Source organism: Accipiter gentilis, chromosome 30 (genome assembly GCF_929443795.1).
Source record: "Accipiter gentilis chromosome 30, bAccGen1.1, whole genome shotgun sequence".
NCBI lineage: Eukaryota > Metazoa > Chordata > Aves > Accipitriformes > Accipitridae > Astur > Astur gentilis.
The window spans coordinates 3,163,957-3,182,306 of NC_064909.1; the positions used below are offsets into that span (position 1 = coordinate 3,163,957).

General features: G+C 47.7%; 1 protein-coding gene across 4 annotated transcripts in view; it reads right to left on the reverse strand.

The window, feature by feature from the left end:
* Window positions 1–2,120: 2,120 nt before the first annotated feature.
* The window catches only part of LOC126052705 (uncharacterized), a 60,377-nt gene continuing 44,147 nt past the window's right edge, over window positions 2,121–18,350 (reverse strand). For 2 of the 4 annotated variants that reach the window (XM_049833754.1, XM_049833755.1), the window contains 2 exons: window positions 17,304–17,357; window positions 2,121–4,519 (listed from right to left, as the gene is read on the reverse strand). In XM_049833754.1, the coding sequence (XP_049689711.1) occupies window positions 4,391–4,519; window positions 17,304–17,357 (183 nt within the window). In that variant the 3' untranslated portion in view covers window positions 2,121–4,390. The remainder of the gene's footprint in view (window positions 4,520–17,303; window positions 17,358–18,350) is intronic. The other 2 variants (XM_049833756.1, XM_049833758.1) reach the window with 2 other exon arrangements.

Consider the following 18,350-nt stretch of genomic DNA (forward strand, 5'->3'; position numbering starts at 1 on the left):
CTTGGTTCCCCTCTGTTATTTTTATAAGGCCGTAGCATTAACTTAATTAATTTACTTTAACTAGAGAACAGTATTAGCCTAAATGATCCCACTTAAATCACAGAGAAGCTGTGTCCAAGCTCTTCAAACAGCTGCCTGTCCCCATTCACCCTCCTGCAGATGGTTAACACAGCTGAGTTCAGTATGCCAGGGCTGCACCTTGGCACAACAGTCCTCCACTCTTCACAGGGTTTGTGTTTGCTCTGAAGGGAAATACCTGCACGTCTCCAAGCAAGATTGGTTCAGAGCAGAGAAAGATCTCAGCTTAGAAGTTACAGGCTCCCCCAGTGAGCCATGACCCAAACCTTGTGGGAGGACTAAGTCTAGAGCGGGGAGATCCAGCAAAGCAGAGGTCCTGAGGGACCTATGACAAGCTGACCATGCTTGCAGAGTGCTTCACTTGCACCCCAGCCAGCACTCCTGCCCGGTCCAGCAGTGGATGGAAAGTTTGCACAGGGTGTTTTGGAAGACACAGAGGTAAACGGCCCCACGCTGATGTATGCCAGAGGCAGCAATAGGGCACAGCAGCTACAGCAAGGAACTGCCTTCAGAAGACCACAGCTCAGCTCTCATTTCTCCGGTTTCTGCTGATGGCTTCCACAGCGGTCTTTGGCAAACCCTTCCCCCATGCCAAGGTCTGGTATCCAAATGAGGCCAAAGTCTTTAGCTTCCTTTGTCAGCTACACTGGTAACTACAGCTGAAAAGTACCCTGTAAGATCTTTGTGAATACCACTAACCTGCTTTCTTTTAGCTTCAGAGCTGTCTATCAAGGCTTATAATCATGTTTTACCACAAAACCTTGTTTTGTCATTAACTCAGAAGCCCAACTTGCAGGGAGAGATGAGGGGTGGGCAGGATTGAACTTAACCCAAACACATGCTGGGGCTCAGACTACAGCCCTGGGGGCAGCCAAAGGCAGCTCTACACCCCAGCTCACCCTGGCCAGTTAGCTGTCTGCACACTGCAAAGCTTTATGCCAGCTTTCTGCTGTTTGCCTGCTGTACTCTGGCTTCGGCACAATCTGTGTCCGTACCTACAGCCTGGCTGGTACGAGGTCAACGCATCCCTCTCTATGCATTTATATACTTATAAACAACTTGCGCTAGCAGAAGCCTATAGAGATCAGGGTTTGTGGAGCCATAGTGCCTACCATTTTTGAACAGCATCTAGGGCCCCAAAGGTGGGTGCACTGAGCAAATCAGGCTGTTTTGGAAGAAACATCACAGAGAAAGGTGATTTTGTATGGGAGGTATGAGAGCAAAGGACTTGGGGGAGCCAGCAAGTCCACCTTACAACCATTGGAAAATGGGCCAAGGCCAATTAACAATGAGCTGCAACTGACAGAGAGGGGAGGATTTCAAGATAAAAGAGATGGCAGAAAGCCTAGAGGAGATCAAAGCTTGGAGGGAAGAGCAGAAAAGGCCGCCTGGGAACGAGTCTAAGTAGGACTGCTAAGGGAATTTAAGCTAGTATCTCTCAGGGGGCCTTGGAAAAGGGGACATAGGTAATAGCCTTGTGAGATGCTGGTTAAGATACAGAGCTAGGAGTGTAGAGGAGAGACAGCAAGGGGTGGGGAATACATATGATGGAGTTTTTAAAGCAAGATCCAGAGGAAGGGGTGAGCTAGAGTTGTGCTCTGGCTGTAAGCAAAAGGGCTGATGAGAATCTTGGGATACAGATGTAAGACATACTGAGGCTAAAATTGTAAGCCAAAGACCAGCTGTACGGTCACCCACAGCCAGCTCACATTCAACCCCCAAGCAATAGGCAGGTTACTCAAAAGCCAAAGCACCTTCTTGGTGAGGGAAGCACCAGTGAGGGTCAATATACCATATCAGGGCTAGCCTCAAAGGGAGCAGCTGCACACGGAGCTCCTCTTATATGCAAAGAGCCTGGCATTCATTTTAGAAAAGCTCTTGCTAGTTTGTTTTCAAAGCCATTCTCTTGCAGACATGGCCTGGGATTTGGGAGCACTTGGGAGTAGCAGTGCTGTGTCATAGCTCGCTCTAATCCATTCCCTCCTATACCTCTGCCCACAAACACCCAGAAGATGGCAAATGCATGAGACCCACCAAAGGTGTGAATATAGCAGCTGTTACACTTTATTTTGTTGTTTTTATTTTTCCTTCTGATTGAAAAAGACAGAGAGAAGTTACAAAAGTACTAAAAGGCAATGATATAGGCAGGACATCCCTGTTCCCCGCTCCCACCCAGGGGAAGGCAGGCTGTCACACCGAGAGGCTGGAAGAAACACGTTTCTGGGGCTAAGCACCTCAGCAGCTCTCACTGAGCAAAGCCTGAGGGCGCAGGGCCATGCCAGGGCTGCTGCCCCAGCCATCTGCACAGGGAATGTGCCTCTTCAGACACGTACCAGGCTACGGCTGTCCCTTCTCCTGAGCAATGCTTCCTCTCCTGCACTGGTCAGCTTGATCTGGCAACAGTTAAAAAGTGGAGGTATGCCATCAAAACAAGATAAGCAGAGTCTCTACAGGAGCAGGAAGAATCAGCAGAGGAATCAGCCTCTGTTGGAAGAAGGGACTTCTTGCAGGGAATCACGATGCTCTGCCAGAGGTACCTCACCAGCAAACACAAGTGAGCCCTTGGAGGTGTGCTGGTGCAGGGGGTGGCCCAGATGTGACAGTCTGCAGCTGAAAAGCAGGCAGAGCTGGGGCTGCATCAGGACAGGTGTCCCCACTGCCTTGCCCAGCTTCTCTGCCTGCCTGAGAGGCAGTTGGGAAGGGAGGAGGGTAGGGGCAGGGGATTCAGGTCCCCAGGCCTATGCAGCCTTTAAGCTTTCCCCAAGGATCTCAATGAAGGGCCCAGAAAGCACCAGTGAATGCTGGTTCACTGTGTGGCCTCCTACTGGCTGGACTGACCACCAGTCTCATTGAAAGAATGACATCAAAGAACTCCACACTGGAGGTTTAAAAGCAAAAATTATTTTATATTACTCACAGTTGCTCCTCTTGATACAGACAAGAAGTGAACTACTCATTCCCCCTTGCAGTCAGCCAGATACAGATTCAAGATAGGGAACACCTAGACAAAGCGGTTACTCTCTCCACCAGGTGCAGCACGAGAAAATGCCTTGTTCCTCTGCCTCACCAAGAGAAGTAAGAGCTTGTTCTATTACCCATTGCCTTGTGGCACAAAACACATACATGCCTCAAGGCCAGTTCCCAGTGAAACTCCCGTGGTAGCATGGTCCTAACTGCCTTAGGACTGTCTATGGAGAAATGTCCCACAGCTTCACCCAAACTCCCCTCCTGTTCCTTCCACCAACAGGTGGCCACATAACAGAGACCTCTTTCTCCCACTCCATGCTACATCTGGGAATACTTGTTCCACTGATACAAGAAGAGTCTACTTGAATTTAATAGTCAGCATAACAGGGGAGTGGAAAGCTTGCTGGAGACATTAGATTTGGCTGAGTTTGATGATACCAGGTACCTTCAGCATCATGTTAGGGCAGCAGGGTATTTGGACGCTATGGGGAAGTGCTGCATATCCCAGAACACAGACAGCCTCAGCAGAGAGGAGACCCAAGAGCACACAGTCACCCCCAAGTTCTTCTTTCTGATGATGCTGAGGACTGAGGGTGGGCACTGTGTTTTCTTGGATAGCTGAATACAGACCTTCCATTCTAGAATTTCATTCTAACCCTTGATCTACAAGTGGGAGGCTCATGCCTCCCATTTTAATCCCATTTTAGACAATACCACTGAGTTGCCAGCAGATCAGGTGGAACACACAGAGAGATGTGCCAGTTATCCCCTCCCACCTCCCTCTCCTCCCTCTCCTAGGGTCTTCCACTTAAGACAGCTTGAAGTGAATGCAATTATAAAAATCTCAGAGAAGGATCTTCTTGCTTTTCAGCCAATCCTGTATAGCCTCTGTCTCCAACCCTGAGCTCACTTCTGACTGGGAGAAGGGTCAGGTCTATAGCAAAGCACTGTAGACTCACGTACTCTTGGGAAACTGACTGGACTTGGTTTCTGATCACTCACCCCTGCTGCCATGTAGGCCATACTAGCCCCTGAACCCCTCAGGGATATCTTCAACTACCACCATCCCCATGATTGACACTGCCTTGGTGGCTGCCCTTGCAGTTTGTGGACCCGACTGGTTTGTTTTGCCCTGAAAGACAAAAATCTCTCCCTTTGCCACTATTCAGATATGGCAATGGTATGAAAGCAGTCACTGCTGCAAAGTCAATGCTGCCAGAGAGGCTCTATTGCAAAGATCTGTCACTGTCTCCTCCCTCCCATCCCCTTGGGTATCACCACCTCCCCTCCTCCCTGCCAGGCAGGTGGTTGGTTGATAGTTCCTGAGGTTTTTGGAGAAACTCCTTCAGTAGGCACATGACGGTTCTTCCACTGGAGCTATCGGGCTCAGCGGCTTCAAGGTGCTGAGGGAACGGAAGGCAAACGTGGATGGATCATACACAAAGTGGGGTGGTGGGCGGCCTCCGTTAATGCTCTGCATGGGAATAAAAAGAGGGACAAAGTCAGTGCTCATATAAGCTGCAAACAGTGACATCTTGCCTCAAGTGCTTTGTCACATCTCTCTCTGGTACAATTACACCTACTTGAATGGGTGGTCATGCTTGTACTTGCAGCAAATAGCACTAACATAAGCAGTGAAGCACTTTGCTTCACATGGAGGTATCGCATGGAAAAGCTAAATTCAGATTCACTTGGTCTTGGAGGACAGTCTACTATACTTTTAGAGCAGGGAGATAAACCAAGTCATCTCTGAAGGCTCATTCTTCAGTCCTATTTTTCAACAACTCTCCAGTAAGGATTTACAAATCACCTTTTCTTCATCAATAAACTCCCAGGCACACTGAAACTCTCCAGAATTTTGGCTCCAGCCTCCACAGTTCAATGAGGAATGGCTGAGAGACGCTCAGAAGATCCCACCTGAAGGCCTTACAGCCTGGTTTGTACCATGGCCATCAAAGACCATTCTCTCCCCTTTTGTTCCCAGTGTTCAGAGCATGGTCAGAGCAGATCCAGAGCAAGGAGGCAAGAAATACGTGTGCACTTCCTGCACTGCATGACAGGATGGAAACGCTGTTCCCCACTAGGCTGTGCTGGGACCTGTGGATCCCTGAGGAATTATGGTGCCAAAGAAGTGATTCCACTCTGTTAAATAGGAAGTGGTTTTGGTTTACTTCTCAGGAACTTTGTTTTGTTTCTTTCCTTATGCAAGCAGAAGCACCAATGGGGCAGCTGCTTCACACTCTTTGGCCACGAGAGGAGGTCTCACAGCTCTATAGGCCAGCAGAGTATTTAGTCATGATCCTGCAGAATTCATTCCCTAGGGATAGGTGTGAGCTACTGAATGCCACATGCTGGGAAGTTCAGCAGCTCAGAAACTCATGCAAATGTCCCCTACCCTCATCTCACTCCTGTCACTGCTGGGAAGGGCTTTACCACTGTTTTCATGAAGGTTAGAAGAAACCCAGTGAGAGGAGATCTGGCCCAAGCGCTGGTGTTATATGCCTCCCTGCTGCCTCTTCTAGGCCTTTTCTAGCAAGACCCATGGTTTCCCTTGCTCAGTCTGCACTAAGGGACTGTTCCTCAAAGAATTAGGCTTTTTAGTACAGTTACCAACTCTGCTGTCTCCTTTAAGACAGTGGTTCATTTTGGCACTTCAAAGTCAGGTCTATCAGACAGCTACAAGCACATACCAGCATGGCAAGGTGATGTTCTGATGCCACCTGCCTCTATCCTGGCTGGATTTTAACTTGTCATCACAGGACAAGCACATACAACTTTTCCCAGAAAGCTGCTCAAATGGTCAGGCCTACTCAAACAGTCATGCCAAATTAGAGAGTGCTACGGAAGTGTCCAAGCCAGGCTCCAGGTGCTGCAGTCACTGCAGCAGGATCTGGAAGCTTCTGCCTCCAAGATCTTTGTCACAGTTCAGCCCCATGCTGCAGCCTTCATGTCAGAAAGGGCGTGTTTAAAAGCCAGTGTGGGCAGCATGTTCCTGCCTAGTTGGTACCTCCTCTGCAAATTAAGATGGGCACTTGAGAATGGAAAATGGCAACATGCTGCTTGGCATAGCTGTGCCTGGAGTTTCAGCCAGCAAATCATGCCCTGCTACATCCCCCTGACACCTTGGCCGGCAGCATAAGAAACAAGAGAGGCAGATTTAAGGACCTTTTCTCAATAGCCACCTGCTGTGGGGTTATATATGGTGTGTACTCTGGCAAGCTTCAGAGCTGGAGAGTAACATAGCAACCCCTATTCAAAGCTAAAGGGCAGAATAAATCAGCACATTTGTCCTTCTCCAGAATAGAGAAGGTCCCCTGCCAGTGCCAAGAAGGAATGGGAACAAAGAACCTGGCAGTCCCCTCCATTTTGAAATGCCAGACAGGATTAGGGAAGGCAGCTGAATCAGTTCATTTCTGGCAGATGGCAGATGGAGAAGAGGCTGGGGAAAGACAGGTCCAGAGGACAGATGAAAGTCATCCACAGAACTCACCAGGCTTTAGGTGGGAAGTGGCCCTGGGGTTTTTCTCTGAGCCTTCTTCTGGGGCCAATGTGTTGGGTAGAAAGCCCTCCCAGGGCACCATGAGGGAGATGGGTACAGAACAAGGGTTGAGGTGAAGGACAAGGATGTGAGAAGACACAGGAGGATGCAGAGATTCATGGGTGGTCGGGCAGCTGCAAGTAAGGCTCAGACTGCACCCAATTCTGCCTCTTCATCATGGCACCTCTCAAGCGGGCACAAAACAATGGCTGGCTTTCAACAGCACAGTCACCACAACAGTAGGCAACGGCAAGGTGAGAAGGGGCCTGTGTCCAACTGTAGGCTGTAACAGAAGAGGCAGTAATGCAACTGCCCTCATTCATGGGAACACCCTGACCAATCCGCAGGCATTTATAACTCTGAGCAGCATCGGTCTGTCTTGCACCTAACTCCATGACTGACAGGACAGCACCTCTGCTAGGGACCTTGCTGGAGAAAAGAAAGCACTGGCACCAAATCATTCCACTCACTTCTTGCAGAAGAGCATGTTTTGTTTGGAGGTTGTATCCTGCTCTAGGAATGACCAGGCCTGATCTGGCTTAGTCCACGACACCATTTGGGATCACAGCATGTGGTGGTCTGGCTCTGATGAGTAGCACAAGACAAAGCTCTGTAGATGTATTCCCAGAAAGAAGATGGGTAGGGCTGACTGCCAGAGAGGGGAACACACTCCTCCCACCCCACTGCTTGGGCCAGCTGCCTCTCTGTAGTCTGGGCAAGTGTCCCAGCCAGTCTGCCCTTTCCTTTGGGTGCCCAGCATTAGCCTATGATACCTGGTACATTGCTTTGACTGAGGAAGACTGTTAGAGTTGCTGCTGCTGCAGCAGGCCCCCAGGGAGCTTGCCACAAACCTGCTTGACAGGCCCTGCTGAGCAACCCCAGGCCAGCTCCTGCAGAAGCTCCTCAGAGCACAAACACTCCACACTTGACATTAAAGGCCAGCGTGTTCACTCTAATGGCATTTGGGCAGCTGGGTAACTTGCACAAAATAGAGCCCTACACTAATGGCAATCATTAACCAGAGCCCTCAATTTGTTAAGCAATATATTTACACAGCTGGAGAATGGCCTGAGATACAAGCACCTAGCTGCAGGCAGGAAGGCGCACATGCTCGGCTGCACACCCTGTCACACACCCATGCTCACTTGCACATGCTCACTTGCTCTCACATGCCTCAGGTTCTCCCCAGTACACATGCCCACATCCCTCCATGCACACACAGACCTCCTCCCGACTTGGAAATTACAAGGAAAGCTGTCCCTGCTCATACAAATCTTGTCCACTCACATCGTAACTCAAGCCAAGCAGGGCCCGAACTCCACCAGCATCCAGGGGACAGTCCAAGGGAACACAGCTCATCACTTGCTCGTGCAACTATCCAAAGCAGAAGTTTCAGTACCTGCTGACACCCATGCTGCCTCATTGCATGCCTCATTTGAGTTAGATGAGCTCCTAAGGGAGTTAGCTTGTTTTACATACATTTCAAGCAACTCTGCACAGACCACTTCAGTCATACACACTTGTCAGCATGCATCCAGACACTCCTTCCCTCATATACGCACACCTACATATACACTCTTGTAAACCTGTCCTGTAGTCACCAATTGCATTATCACCATTAAATACAGGTGGTAAATAAGCAACCAGGCTTGAAACATATCTGAAGCACACCTAAAGATGGTACAGATAGCGACTGGGTGCAGATGCCTCAAAAGACGACCACTGAGATTAAACGCCACAGAAGAAACACAGAATTTCAATCATATTAGCAGCCCTCGGAAAACAGAGAAACAGGCAACTGGTCCATAAATCCATCTGTAACGTAATTATACATTTCAGCAAGGAAAAAGTACATAGGAGGAAACAGGTAAAGGATAAAGGATAAATCTACCAACACAAACCCACACTCCTCCTAGAAACCCATCCCTTACCCTTACGAAGTCTTGGAAAATATCCCAAATGTAGATTGTGAAATAACTTAATTTTGGACTCATGATTCCACAGAAGTATGGTTCTCTTCTTCAGACAAAGCAAAAGCAAGCACAACTCCAAGCATGCTTTCAGCTGTGAGAGTAACAATCCCCACAGGAGGGGGGAAATGAAGTTACCTAACACAACAATGTCTTAGAAGGGATTGGTGTGCTAGGGGTGATATGAAACTAAGCGCTGTTTAATAATCTTTTGTTCTCTTTCATAAGAGCTCTAGTATCCTGGCAGGATTCAAAATCGGATCAGCTTGTGCACTCTGACAACCCATCCCCTACTCAGGGCCAATCCAGTATAGGAGCCCCTTCTTTCCTATCCTTGGGCCCTGGCGGTTGGGAAATGCTGCCAAGCTCCATTTAAATGATGCTGCCTTCCAATGCTGGATGCCTCTCAGAGGTGGGTGAACAATCCCTTTGCAGTCTGTAGACTCACTTGTTAAAAGTCCTTTGGGATGAAAGGCACCATGTAATTGCAAGTTGTAAAGGCGCATCCGATTCCCACCACCACCCTGTGCAGAAAGGAATAAATTCCCAGAAGAGCCTTGGCAAAGACAGATGCCTGCCTGCAACGCTGCCTGTTTGTGAGACAGTTGCCTTGCCCAGGAGTAGACAGAGCCAGAGGTAGTACCAATATTCAGGCAAGGCACAGAGAGAGTACAGGCTGTCAGACTCCACAGTGGAGCAGTTACAGGTAGACTGCTTTTAATTCCACTTTGTTCTCCTTCCTCTCACCCCTGCCAGGTGGTTAGATAAGAAACTGCTGACACTTCAACTTTGATGTGTGAAACCATCAGCTGAGAGCAAGGGAAGGGCACCCTCATACCTGCTGCTAGCTATGCCTGTAATTCCAGACACAGTCCTGACCAAGCCACTTCCCCAACACGTGTGCCTCAGTTTCTCCTGTGCATAATATGTACACAGCGGTCAGGCAGCCAGGATGAACTAATTAACACCTAGGTGTTGTGACCTTCTGGTGAGAGGTGATTTCCTTTCAATTACTCACTTCAGGCAGTTTTCAAGAAATAGTCACTGACAAGCAGGACCAGCTCCTCCAGCAGCGTTTCACATTTAACTGCTTCTTCATTAATTCCAACAGGGCCTCTAACAATTTATTCCAGTCACAGACCTGGAGCAGCTCAAAGAATAACTTTTCAAAGGCAAAACCGTTCCTTCCTGAAAGTCTCTTCACCCCTAGGTTTATATGCAGTTTAATTTCAGGGGATAGCTAAAAGATAGACCATGACAGAACTTCATTTTAAGACTACTCTTCTCCCTTCTCTTCCAAGAAAAGGAAAGGTCAAATCCAAACACTGTTCTGACAAGGAAAGCAGAACTTTGCAGTTAGCACTCTTTTCCTATGTGCTCCATTACCCTTCCATAAAATGCTGAAAGGCCTGTCCTCCTCCACCAGCGTAAGGCTGCCTAACACCTACTTCCTTGTACACAACCACATTGCAAAGAGCCGTTCCAACAGTTTACAAACACATCCCTCTTCCTCTTTGAAAGGAAAAAATAAAATAATAATAATAAAAAAAATCTATCAATCATTTGCAAATGTGTGCACAGGCTTGTCAAATAAATGGCAACTGTCAGACTTAGAGAGGTGCCACCAGACAGACAACACTGAACTTTTTTTGAAAGGTACTTCAAAAGGCCTAGCAGATGCTTGCTGATCACTTGCCCCAAAGCAGAAATAGGCCAGTTTCAGCTATGGGTCCTTGCCAGCACCAGCATGATAAGACTTTCTTCTCCTCTCTCTCGTACAACTTTTGAGATGTGCCTTTGAGAAAGCTGACTACAAGCTTTGATTTTGCCTGCCTGACAATCTGAAGGAAGGAAGCTACATGATGAAAAGGGACAGATGGGTCATTCAGAGGGGCAGGTTCTCAGTGCTCCCTGGCCAACTTGGGGAACTCACTGCTCCAGGGTCCCAGTGAAGATCATGCTCTGAAGGCCACACAAATCTCTTAAGAACAAGTGAATGAACCCACATCCCCCTATTAGTGAGCTGTGGCTTGTCCCCACTTTCTCTCCTGATACAAAATGGCCTGTGCTTCCCTGCACACACCTGCAGTAGTTCCTGCACACACCACAGGGTCTGCATGTGCCTGAGCAGGAGGAGGAGGAGGCATGAGAGGAGCTTCAAGAAAGCACAGGCAACGCACAGTCTGTCCCTAAATCTCTCAACTACATCCAAGTAGAGTCCTTAGCAGTTTTGGTCTGTACACAAGTGACACTACCTTGTCCTCTCCTTCCTTCCCACCTTCCCCTTTCCAGCCCTCCCTGTGTGGCAGGAACATCCTCCCTCCAGAGGGATCACAGTGGTTGTCCTCGCAGTCCTTCTCCCTTCATGCCAGGAACCCCAGGTATCATGCTTCTCACAGAGCCAGCACGTGGTATGTACTTGGGCATGTGTAGCTTCCAGTTTGCATGAGGCTAGGGCAACCCAACTGCCTCTGGCCAGGCAGGCTGGCACAGAGCAGCACGCTGCTTTCAACTTAAAGGGAACCCAAATTAAAACTGCAAAGCAAGTATTAATTACCCTGGCATGAGCAGGCTGTGAACACATGCTGACATAGTGCGCTTGCCTCTGGACAAACTGCCCCAGCCTTGGAAGCCAAGCACAGGAGGTGTGTGGGAAAAGAAGATAACAGCTCTGGGGACTGGGAGAGGGAACAGGTGCCAGGTTCTCACAGCCCCATGAACAAAAGGGAACAGGGAGCAACTGCAGTGGGCCGGGATGCAGTGGTAAGAGACATGCCTGATCTGCTACCTTGGACTTGAAGTTCTGCCAGAAAACAGTGGCAGAGCTGCTGTGACCCTCTGCCATCCCCTACCCGCCCCCCCCCTCTCTCCTGCATTACCAAGGTGTGACCCAAAAGTCACCAAATCTGCCCCCCTCTGTGAAACATGCCTTGCCACTTCCCAGCCCCTTGAACCACAGTGCCACTAGCCACAGCCACCACTGACACAAAGGCGGATGTCCCAGGAGCAGCCAGTCACTGGGCTGTACCTCAGTCCTAATCTCCTTTTTACCCCTCCCCACCCTCCCATTCTTAAACCAGACCTACAACGCACATCAGACCACAGGCAAGGAGAGCACTGAAAATAGGATGTCAGTCTCCTGACTCACCAGCCACTCACTACTTTCATGGTGCTGTCTGGATTACAGAGTTCTTGGTTATTCCACAACGTCTATTCCACAAGCACTTACATGATTTAACAGATGCGAGGGTATACATGGCAGGAATTTATGAAAAGCACACAGCAATAAAAAGTCTTGTCTTTAAGGAAGCAGAAAAGAGAGACATGACAGTCCCTCTTCTGGCTGCTTATGGACAGGCTGAAGGCTGGTTAGCCTTTGCCATGAAATCCAAGAAAAGCAATGCTAAATAAAACAATGTCTGGAGCCAGATGTTTGGGATAGTTTTTAACAGAGGCATTCCCACCTTGGCTACACTGGGGAAACTCTGGACAAAGTCTTTTGTCAGTAATTATTCAGACAAAGGGCTGGGGTTCTCCAGGACCAGCTATCACTGCACAGAGACCTTCAGCAGGCAGCTCAGTGGCCGAGTTGGGAGGAACACAGGGGTGAGCTGGTTTCCCCAATAAGCAACGGATATTCATGCTCTCACTTTGCAGAGGATCTTCTCCATTTTGCTCAGCAGAGGTGTACCCATCAACAGGAGACAAGAGCCAGCCTAGGGAACTGAGTGCTAAAATCTCCATGAAGGGCCTCTGCCCAGCAAGTAACCCAAGGATGCAACTAGCCAGGGAGATGAGTCTCTCTTGTTGCTTCTAAAGGGCAGGTTCAGGCAGTCGCATACAAAAGACAACCAGGAGGGTTTGACAAACTTAGCAAGCTGCAGTTTGGGATCTTTGCTGCCTAAGATGTCAGAGCTGTTTAGACTGCATGATATGGTATGAATAAGGACACAACTCAAGGAATGTGGTTTGAGGATCAAAGCCCAGACTTCAGTACTCCTCACACTGTCTCTTTTCAGGCAAGTCACATTTTTTGCTGGTTTCTCAGTTTAACTCATTCTGAAGTTGCAATGATGACGTTCATCTGCCTCTGGGATGCTACATTTAACAATGTTTGGAAAGCACCTTGGGAGCCTGCAATATAAGGGGCAACATATATCTATGTGTATATATATACGTATGTATACACACACAAAGAGTCTTCTGATTTATTTTTTTTTTAGAAATCTTTACTTCGTGCTGTGCAGCCAGAACCAGAGGTTTGCACCAATACTTTGTCACCTAGTATGCCTTTCATTTGTTAATAGCTCAGGCGTCTGCCAAGGCAGCTCAGGCCAGCATATCTCCTGCTCCTTCTCCAAGCTGAAAAGGTCCCTTGTTTTAGAAGAAAACCCAGCATATTTCTGCAGTGGCCTTTTAGGATGCAGACACAAGAGATAAGAGACAGGGAAGTCATTCCAGGGATCTGGCCCCTGTCCAAGCAGAGGACATTCTCAACATTGATAAGATCAAGGCAAGAACACAAGAGGTTTATGTTCTGATTTTAAATTCTTATTTTATTTTCACACAGCAGAAAACATCTCTCTGATCCGCCAGGTTATCAGATTGGCCTTGAAATCCTTATTTCCTCTCTGCCTGCCCCAACAAGAGCTCTCAAGATACCCAGGGGCTTGTTGCATCTTCTACCCACCCACTGCTGCTGAGATAAACCTACCTCCACCAATCCCATTCAAATACTGCATGTTGGAGTTTGTGAAGGAACAAGAATAGAACTAAATGACAGACCTGTAACCTTCATCCCAGGAGGGCCTGGAGAACTGAAGACTTGTGGTATTATAGAAAGACTGTGGAAGATGGGTCTGCATTCAGAGCTGGCTACAGCTGACCAAGCCTGGTCCAGGGTGGAGGCAGTTACACCCTGCAAGCATATGCACATACAGTCATCCTCCTTCCAGTACTAAGGAAGTGTCTCCACACAACACCCAAGTGCACCACACAAACATGCTCTGGATGCTAAAATACCCATGCACGTGTGTGCAACCCCTCTCACCGCACCTTGCTTCCAGTTAGACATTACACTGGCTGACACTTTGGGGCACCAGTGACAAGGTCTGCACAGACACATTGCCCACCTCACTGTGCAACACCCATGCAGGCCCATGTCTACCCCCCTATCTTGCACTGACATGTACTATGCTACATGTATCTATTAGGCACAAATCCATACTTCATACACAGGCTGTCACCTCCAATTTATTTCTGCTCGCCTGCCTGCAGAGTCTGATTCTCCTGTTCCATTACCCTTTACTGGAGGGGTGGACAGAAGGGAGGTGGTTTTTTTAATATTATTTTATCTTCACTGTAAGCCCTGACCTCTCACAGCCGCTATTCCTGAATACACTTTAAAACACGACTGAACTGCTGTACATTTGATAAGTTTATTAATCTCTCTGCCTTAATCTGTCTAGGTTCTTAGACTTGTCACATCACGGTCCCATCATCCTGCTTAAGAACTGCTGAGCAAGTGGAAAGGTTGTAGCCTAACACTGCCTGAGTTGACCCATGGAAAGCTGAAGTACAGGGAACAGCAACAAGGTGGCACCTTAGTGTCAAAACAGCATGTAGAGGAGCAAAACCCAGCCTAGGTTACCTGCTTGAGAAAGACTCCCAAGGACCATGAACATTTCCAAGGAGTGAAACTGTGTTTCAGTGCCAGAGGGCAAAGACACTGCCCTTCTACCTCACCTTCCCATGGGAGGCTCTTCCAGCAGAAGAGGGAGGAAATGCATAGCTGGGATGACGCATGAGAGAATCACCTTGCATCCTGACATGCCAGCAAAGCCCCAAGTTGTCAAGGCAACCAAAATATCAGTCAGAAGGGTATTTTTAAAAGCACGCGTTAGCTCACAACCACATGAGTCTTTGTCCTCAGCAAGAACAGTATGAAAAACTTCATTGATGTTACTAGCAGGTAACTGTCATCATCTGCCTCACACAGGAGGGAATAAGCATAATCCTTTGTCCTTGAAGGTATTCAGCAGCAGGAGAAATGGGGGGAGAAATCAGGGCTCCTTGCTTCAAATCCCCAGCATAAACGATCAGGTAGCCTGACTGCTCCCCAGATCAATTCACTCACTGCATCTGGATGTCACTGCCCACCTCAGTTCAGAAAGAGACTGCATGCTCTTTACCTATGCTGAAACAGGAGCACTTGTGCATCAGGACTTCTCAGGGCTACAGTGACACAAGCAAACTGGTTCACACAGTGATGTTTCCTGTTCAGACACAGACAGTTGCCTGGTTCCTCCTCTAACACCTCATCAACCCATTTGCCGAGAGATGTCTTCATTTCTTCCACCCTCATCACAACGGCAAAGTCCCAAAACTGAACCTGTGTCACCAGACCCTCAGCAACAGAGAACCAAGCCTCTCACCTTGCCTCCTGCTATCATCCTTTGCAAAAGGCCATATTCAGTAGGGCCTCAGAACAGCCTTCCCAAGTGAACTAAGGTCCCTGGTGTGCTCTGACTCTATTAGAGTGCTGGGCAAGAGCCAGAAATCACAGAATGATTGAGGTTAGCATGCACCTCTAGAGATAGCCTAGTTCAACCCCTCTCCTCAGAGCAGGGTCAGCAAGAGCATGCTCTGAATATCTCCATTGACAGAGACTCCACAGTTTCTCTGGACAACCTTAATTTCCTGCGTTTCAACTTGTGCCCGTTACCTCTTGTCCTGCTGCTGGGCAACACTGAGAAGGAACCCTGTGCCAAGCATGTCTTACTGGCTGGATTGAGGTTTCCCTTTATATGAGAGCACAGCATCATCTTTCAGAAGGACTAACCTCTCTCAGCTGCTTCCAGAGCCGAGGCACCTCAGCAAGGTATTCTGCGAGGGACCTGCTGCCTCCTTTCTAAGCTTCTAAGCTAGGTACACAAAAGTGGGCACTTAAAATCATTTGAAAAATAGAAGCAAAAATGCTCCTTTACCTAACAGCTCTGCCACCACAACAGACCAACAAGAGACTGTGAAGTATTGTATGTTATTGTTATGGAAACCACATGAGCACCTTAGGTAGAGAGGCACTGTCCCAGCTCAGCAAGGTTGGCCAAAGCAGCGTGGATTGTGTGCCATCTGTTAGAAGGGTTTGCTCTCAGTTTCTGCTGTTTATTTTAGTGCGAGCTGACATGGACTTTGTAGGGAGTGAAGGGATAATTCTGCCTCTCATGTTCTCCAGGGGCACAAGAGTAAGCTGCAATAATGAGCTCAACGTGTCAGAGGAAACCACCCCACTGAGGCATTGCTGAAACCCCAGGGACTGGGGGACTGCCACCACACAGCACTGCAAATAGCTGCAGTCCAGTGACACCCAGAAAAAACAGCAAAAGCACATGGGGCAGGGATAAAGGAAGGTAATATACAAGTTCTGCTAAAACATTGCAGCAGGATTAGACTGTCGGTAAGTCTGAAGGACAGGCACAGTCTGGGGAAAGCTTACAGGGCACCGAAGACGACAGCTCTACTGAAAACAATCCAGGCAGGAGCACAAGAGAATACATAACAGATCAGGATTAATTGTGTGATCAGAAGCATCAGGCCATTTTGGGGCTGCTGGAAGACAGGACTGAAGTGCCCTGGCAGAAGGCATATAAGGAGTTGGAGGAATACCATCCAGCACTGCACAAGACTCCAGTCAGCCCCACCTGCTCCTCTTCCTCTCAAATACCAAATTCACCCACAAAGCAGTGATGGGCAGGGGCACCCAACAGCATGCCCATAAAAAGCAGCACTTCTGGATACACAAAGGCATCAGTCCCATTTCCTGCTAGGCAAGGCGTAAACCCTGAAGGATCCTGGTCTGCTATTCATCCCTCTTTCAAGGCTATAATTACTGCAGTGGAAGTAGCAGTTCTATCACAAAGGCTATCTGTTTTCTTCAACCTGACCTGTTTTTGCCTGTGCATCACAAACATGTGTAGGATCGTATGGGGCTTAGCGGACCAAGGCACATGTTTTGGCTGCAATGTGCAAGGTCACACACACATCTCCCACAGCACCATGCAGCACTGACCGAAAGAAAGCCAAGGTATCCACAAAGGAGACAGGGGTTGGCTGGAGAGTCAGGGGATGGGGTACTAGAGACAAAGACTCAGAGGTGCAGGCAGCACAAACTACAAGCAGGGAAGTTCAGCAAACCTAGCCCTGCTAGGCATGTGTGTGCTTAAGAACGGGAGATGCTCAAACACTGCAGCATCATCCCAGCTACAAAGCCATCCAAGCAATCTAGCTCTCTCATCTGCCATCATCCAGTCCCACATCCCATACAGTTCTGCAGATGCCAGTGCATCATGCAGATATAATCCCGGTTCCGCAGCTATCTACCAGTACCTCCACCCCTACTGAACACCTCAGATCAGCACTTCCCTTGGTCAAGAAGGATCCAAATGACACCCTGTAGGACAGCTACACATAACTGTATGAGCTCACAGCAGAGGATGCAGACTTCCACTCTAAGGAAGCTTTGAACGCATCACCTCCAAAATGGAAAAGCCAACGTATCGTTAGCCTCATCAGCACCTAACCTAAATTGCAACTACGGTCTATACTCTAGACTAGCAACTTTTGTTACGCAGCTGATCAAGCCACAGGAAACCTCCAGAAATAATGTTCTGGGTGTAGACATTCAAAGAGAATAACCACATTTAGATATATGTGGAAAGATGAAGGAACTGCACCAGAAAAGGGCAACTTACATGAATTTTAATAACTCTAGTCTGCACTCCACAATTCTTCTTGAGCAGCATCTTCTGAAAGAGAGTAGAATCCAGGGATTAGTAGCAGTAGCATGAGGGAACAGAAAGAGGGAGGGTTTAGGGAGTCTCTTTTAATCAACATTTAATTAGCAAACAAGATGGATGGATGATTAAGTGAGATATGAAAGACTAAGAATTACCAGAGGTGGCCATCAAGTAATAAACTTTATCTGAGACTGTCTCGCCCAGCCTCCACAGAGTCCTTTGGCAGTGGCTGATAACACTGGGTTTCAAAAGAACATACAAGAAATTCCATAGAGAAAGAGATGGAACAAGTGCTTAAAGGAAGTATCTTCCTAATTTCTGTCAATTAGTGGTTAGACTTTGCCCTGAAGCAGGTGAATTTATGTTCCTTTTATGAAGGAAAAAATAGTCTATTTAATGTAAATGTGGATGTTCCCATTATTTAACAGTTATTTTCATTATGTTTATTTATTTAGAATCAAAAACAAGGTAAAAAAACACCTGCCTACAGCCCTAAATCCATTTGCCATATAGTGTAAGAGCCATTAAAGCTGTCATAACATATGAACCACACAACTTGGCAAACAGGATGTACTTAAAACAGCAATTACTTTGTGTAACTACAGAAATAAACAGGTGAGTTGCAGCTCTATTCCAGTTTTAAGGCAGTGCTTTGAAAGTTGGCAAACGAATAAAATCATTCTTTTCCTTCAAAAAATTCCCAAAAAACAACTCAAAGTGGAAGAACTAGGCTTTCAGAGAGACAGTTTTTCTGTAAAAAATACTTCAACTACATTTTTCAAAGTGAAAAACTTGTTGATGGAGGCATATCAGTAAGAAACTTCTCCATCAGCTTTTGAAAGAAATAATAGATTTTCCTAGTTCCTGACTGTTTTCTACCCCTTTCCAGTTGGAAAGCTGTGTGAAGTGTGGGGAAACACTCACACACACTTTAACAAAGCAACTGAAGTGTTTTTCAGATTAAGTTCTTAACACAGGAGACCTGTGGAAAGACATCCCAGC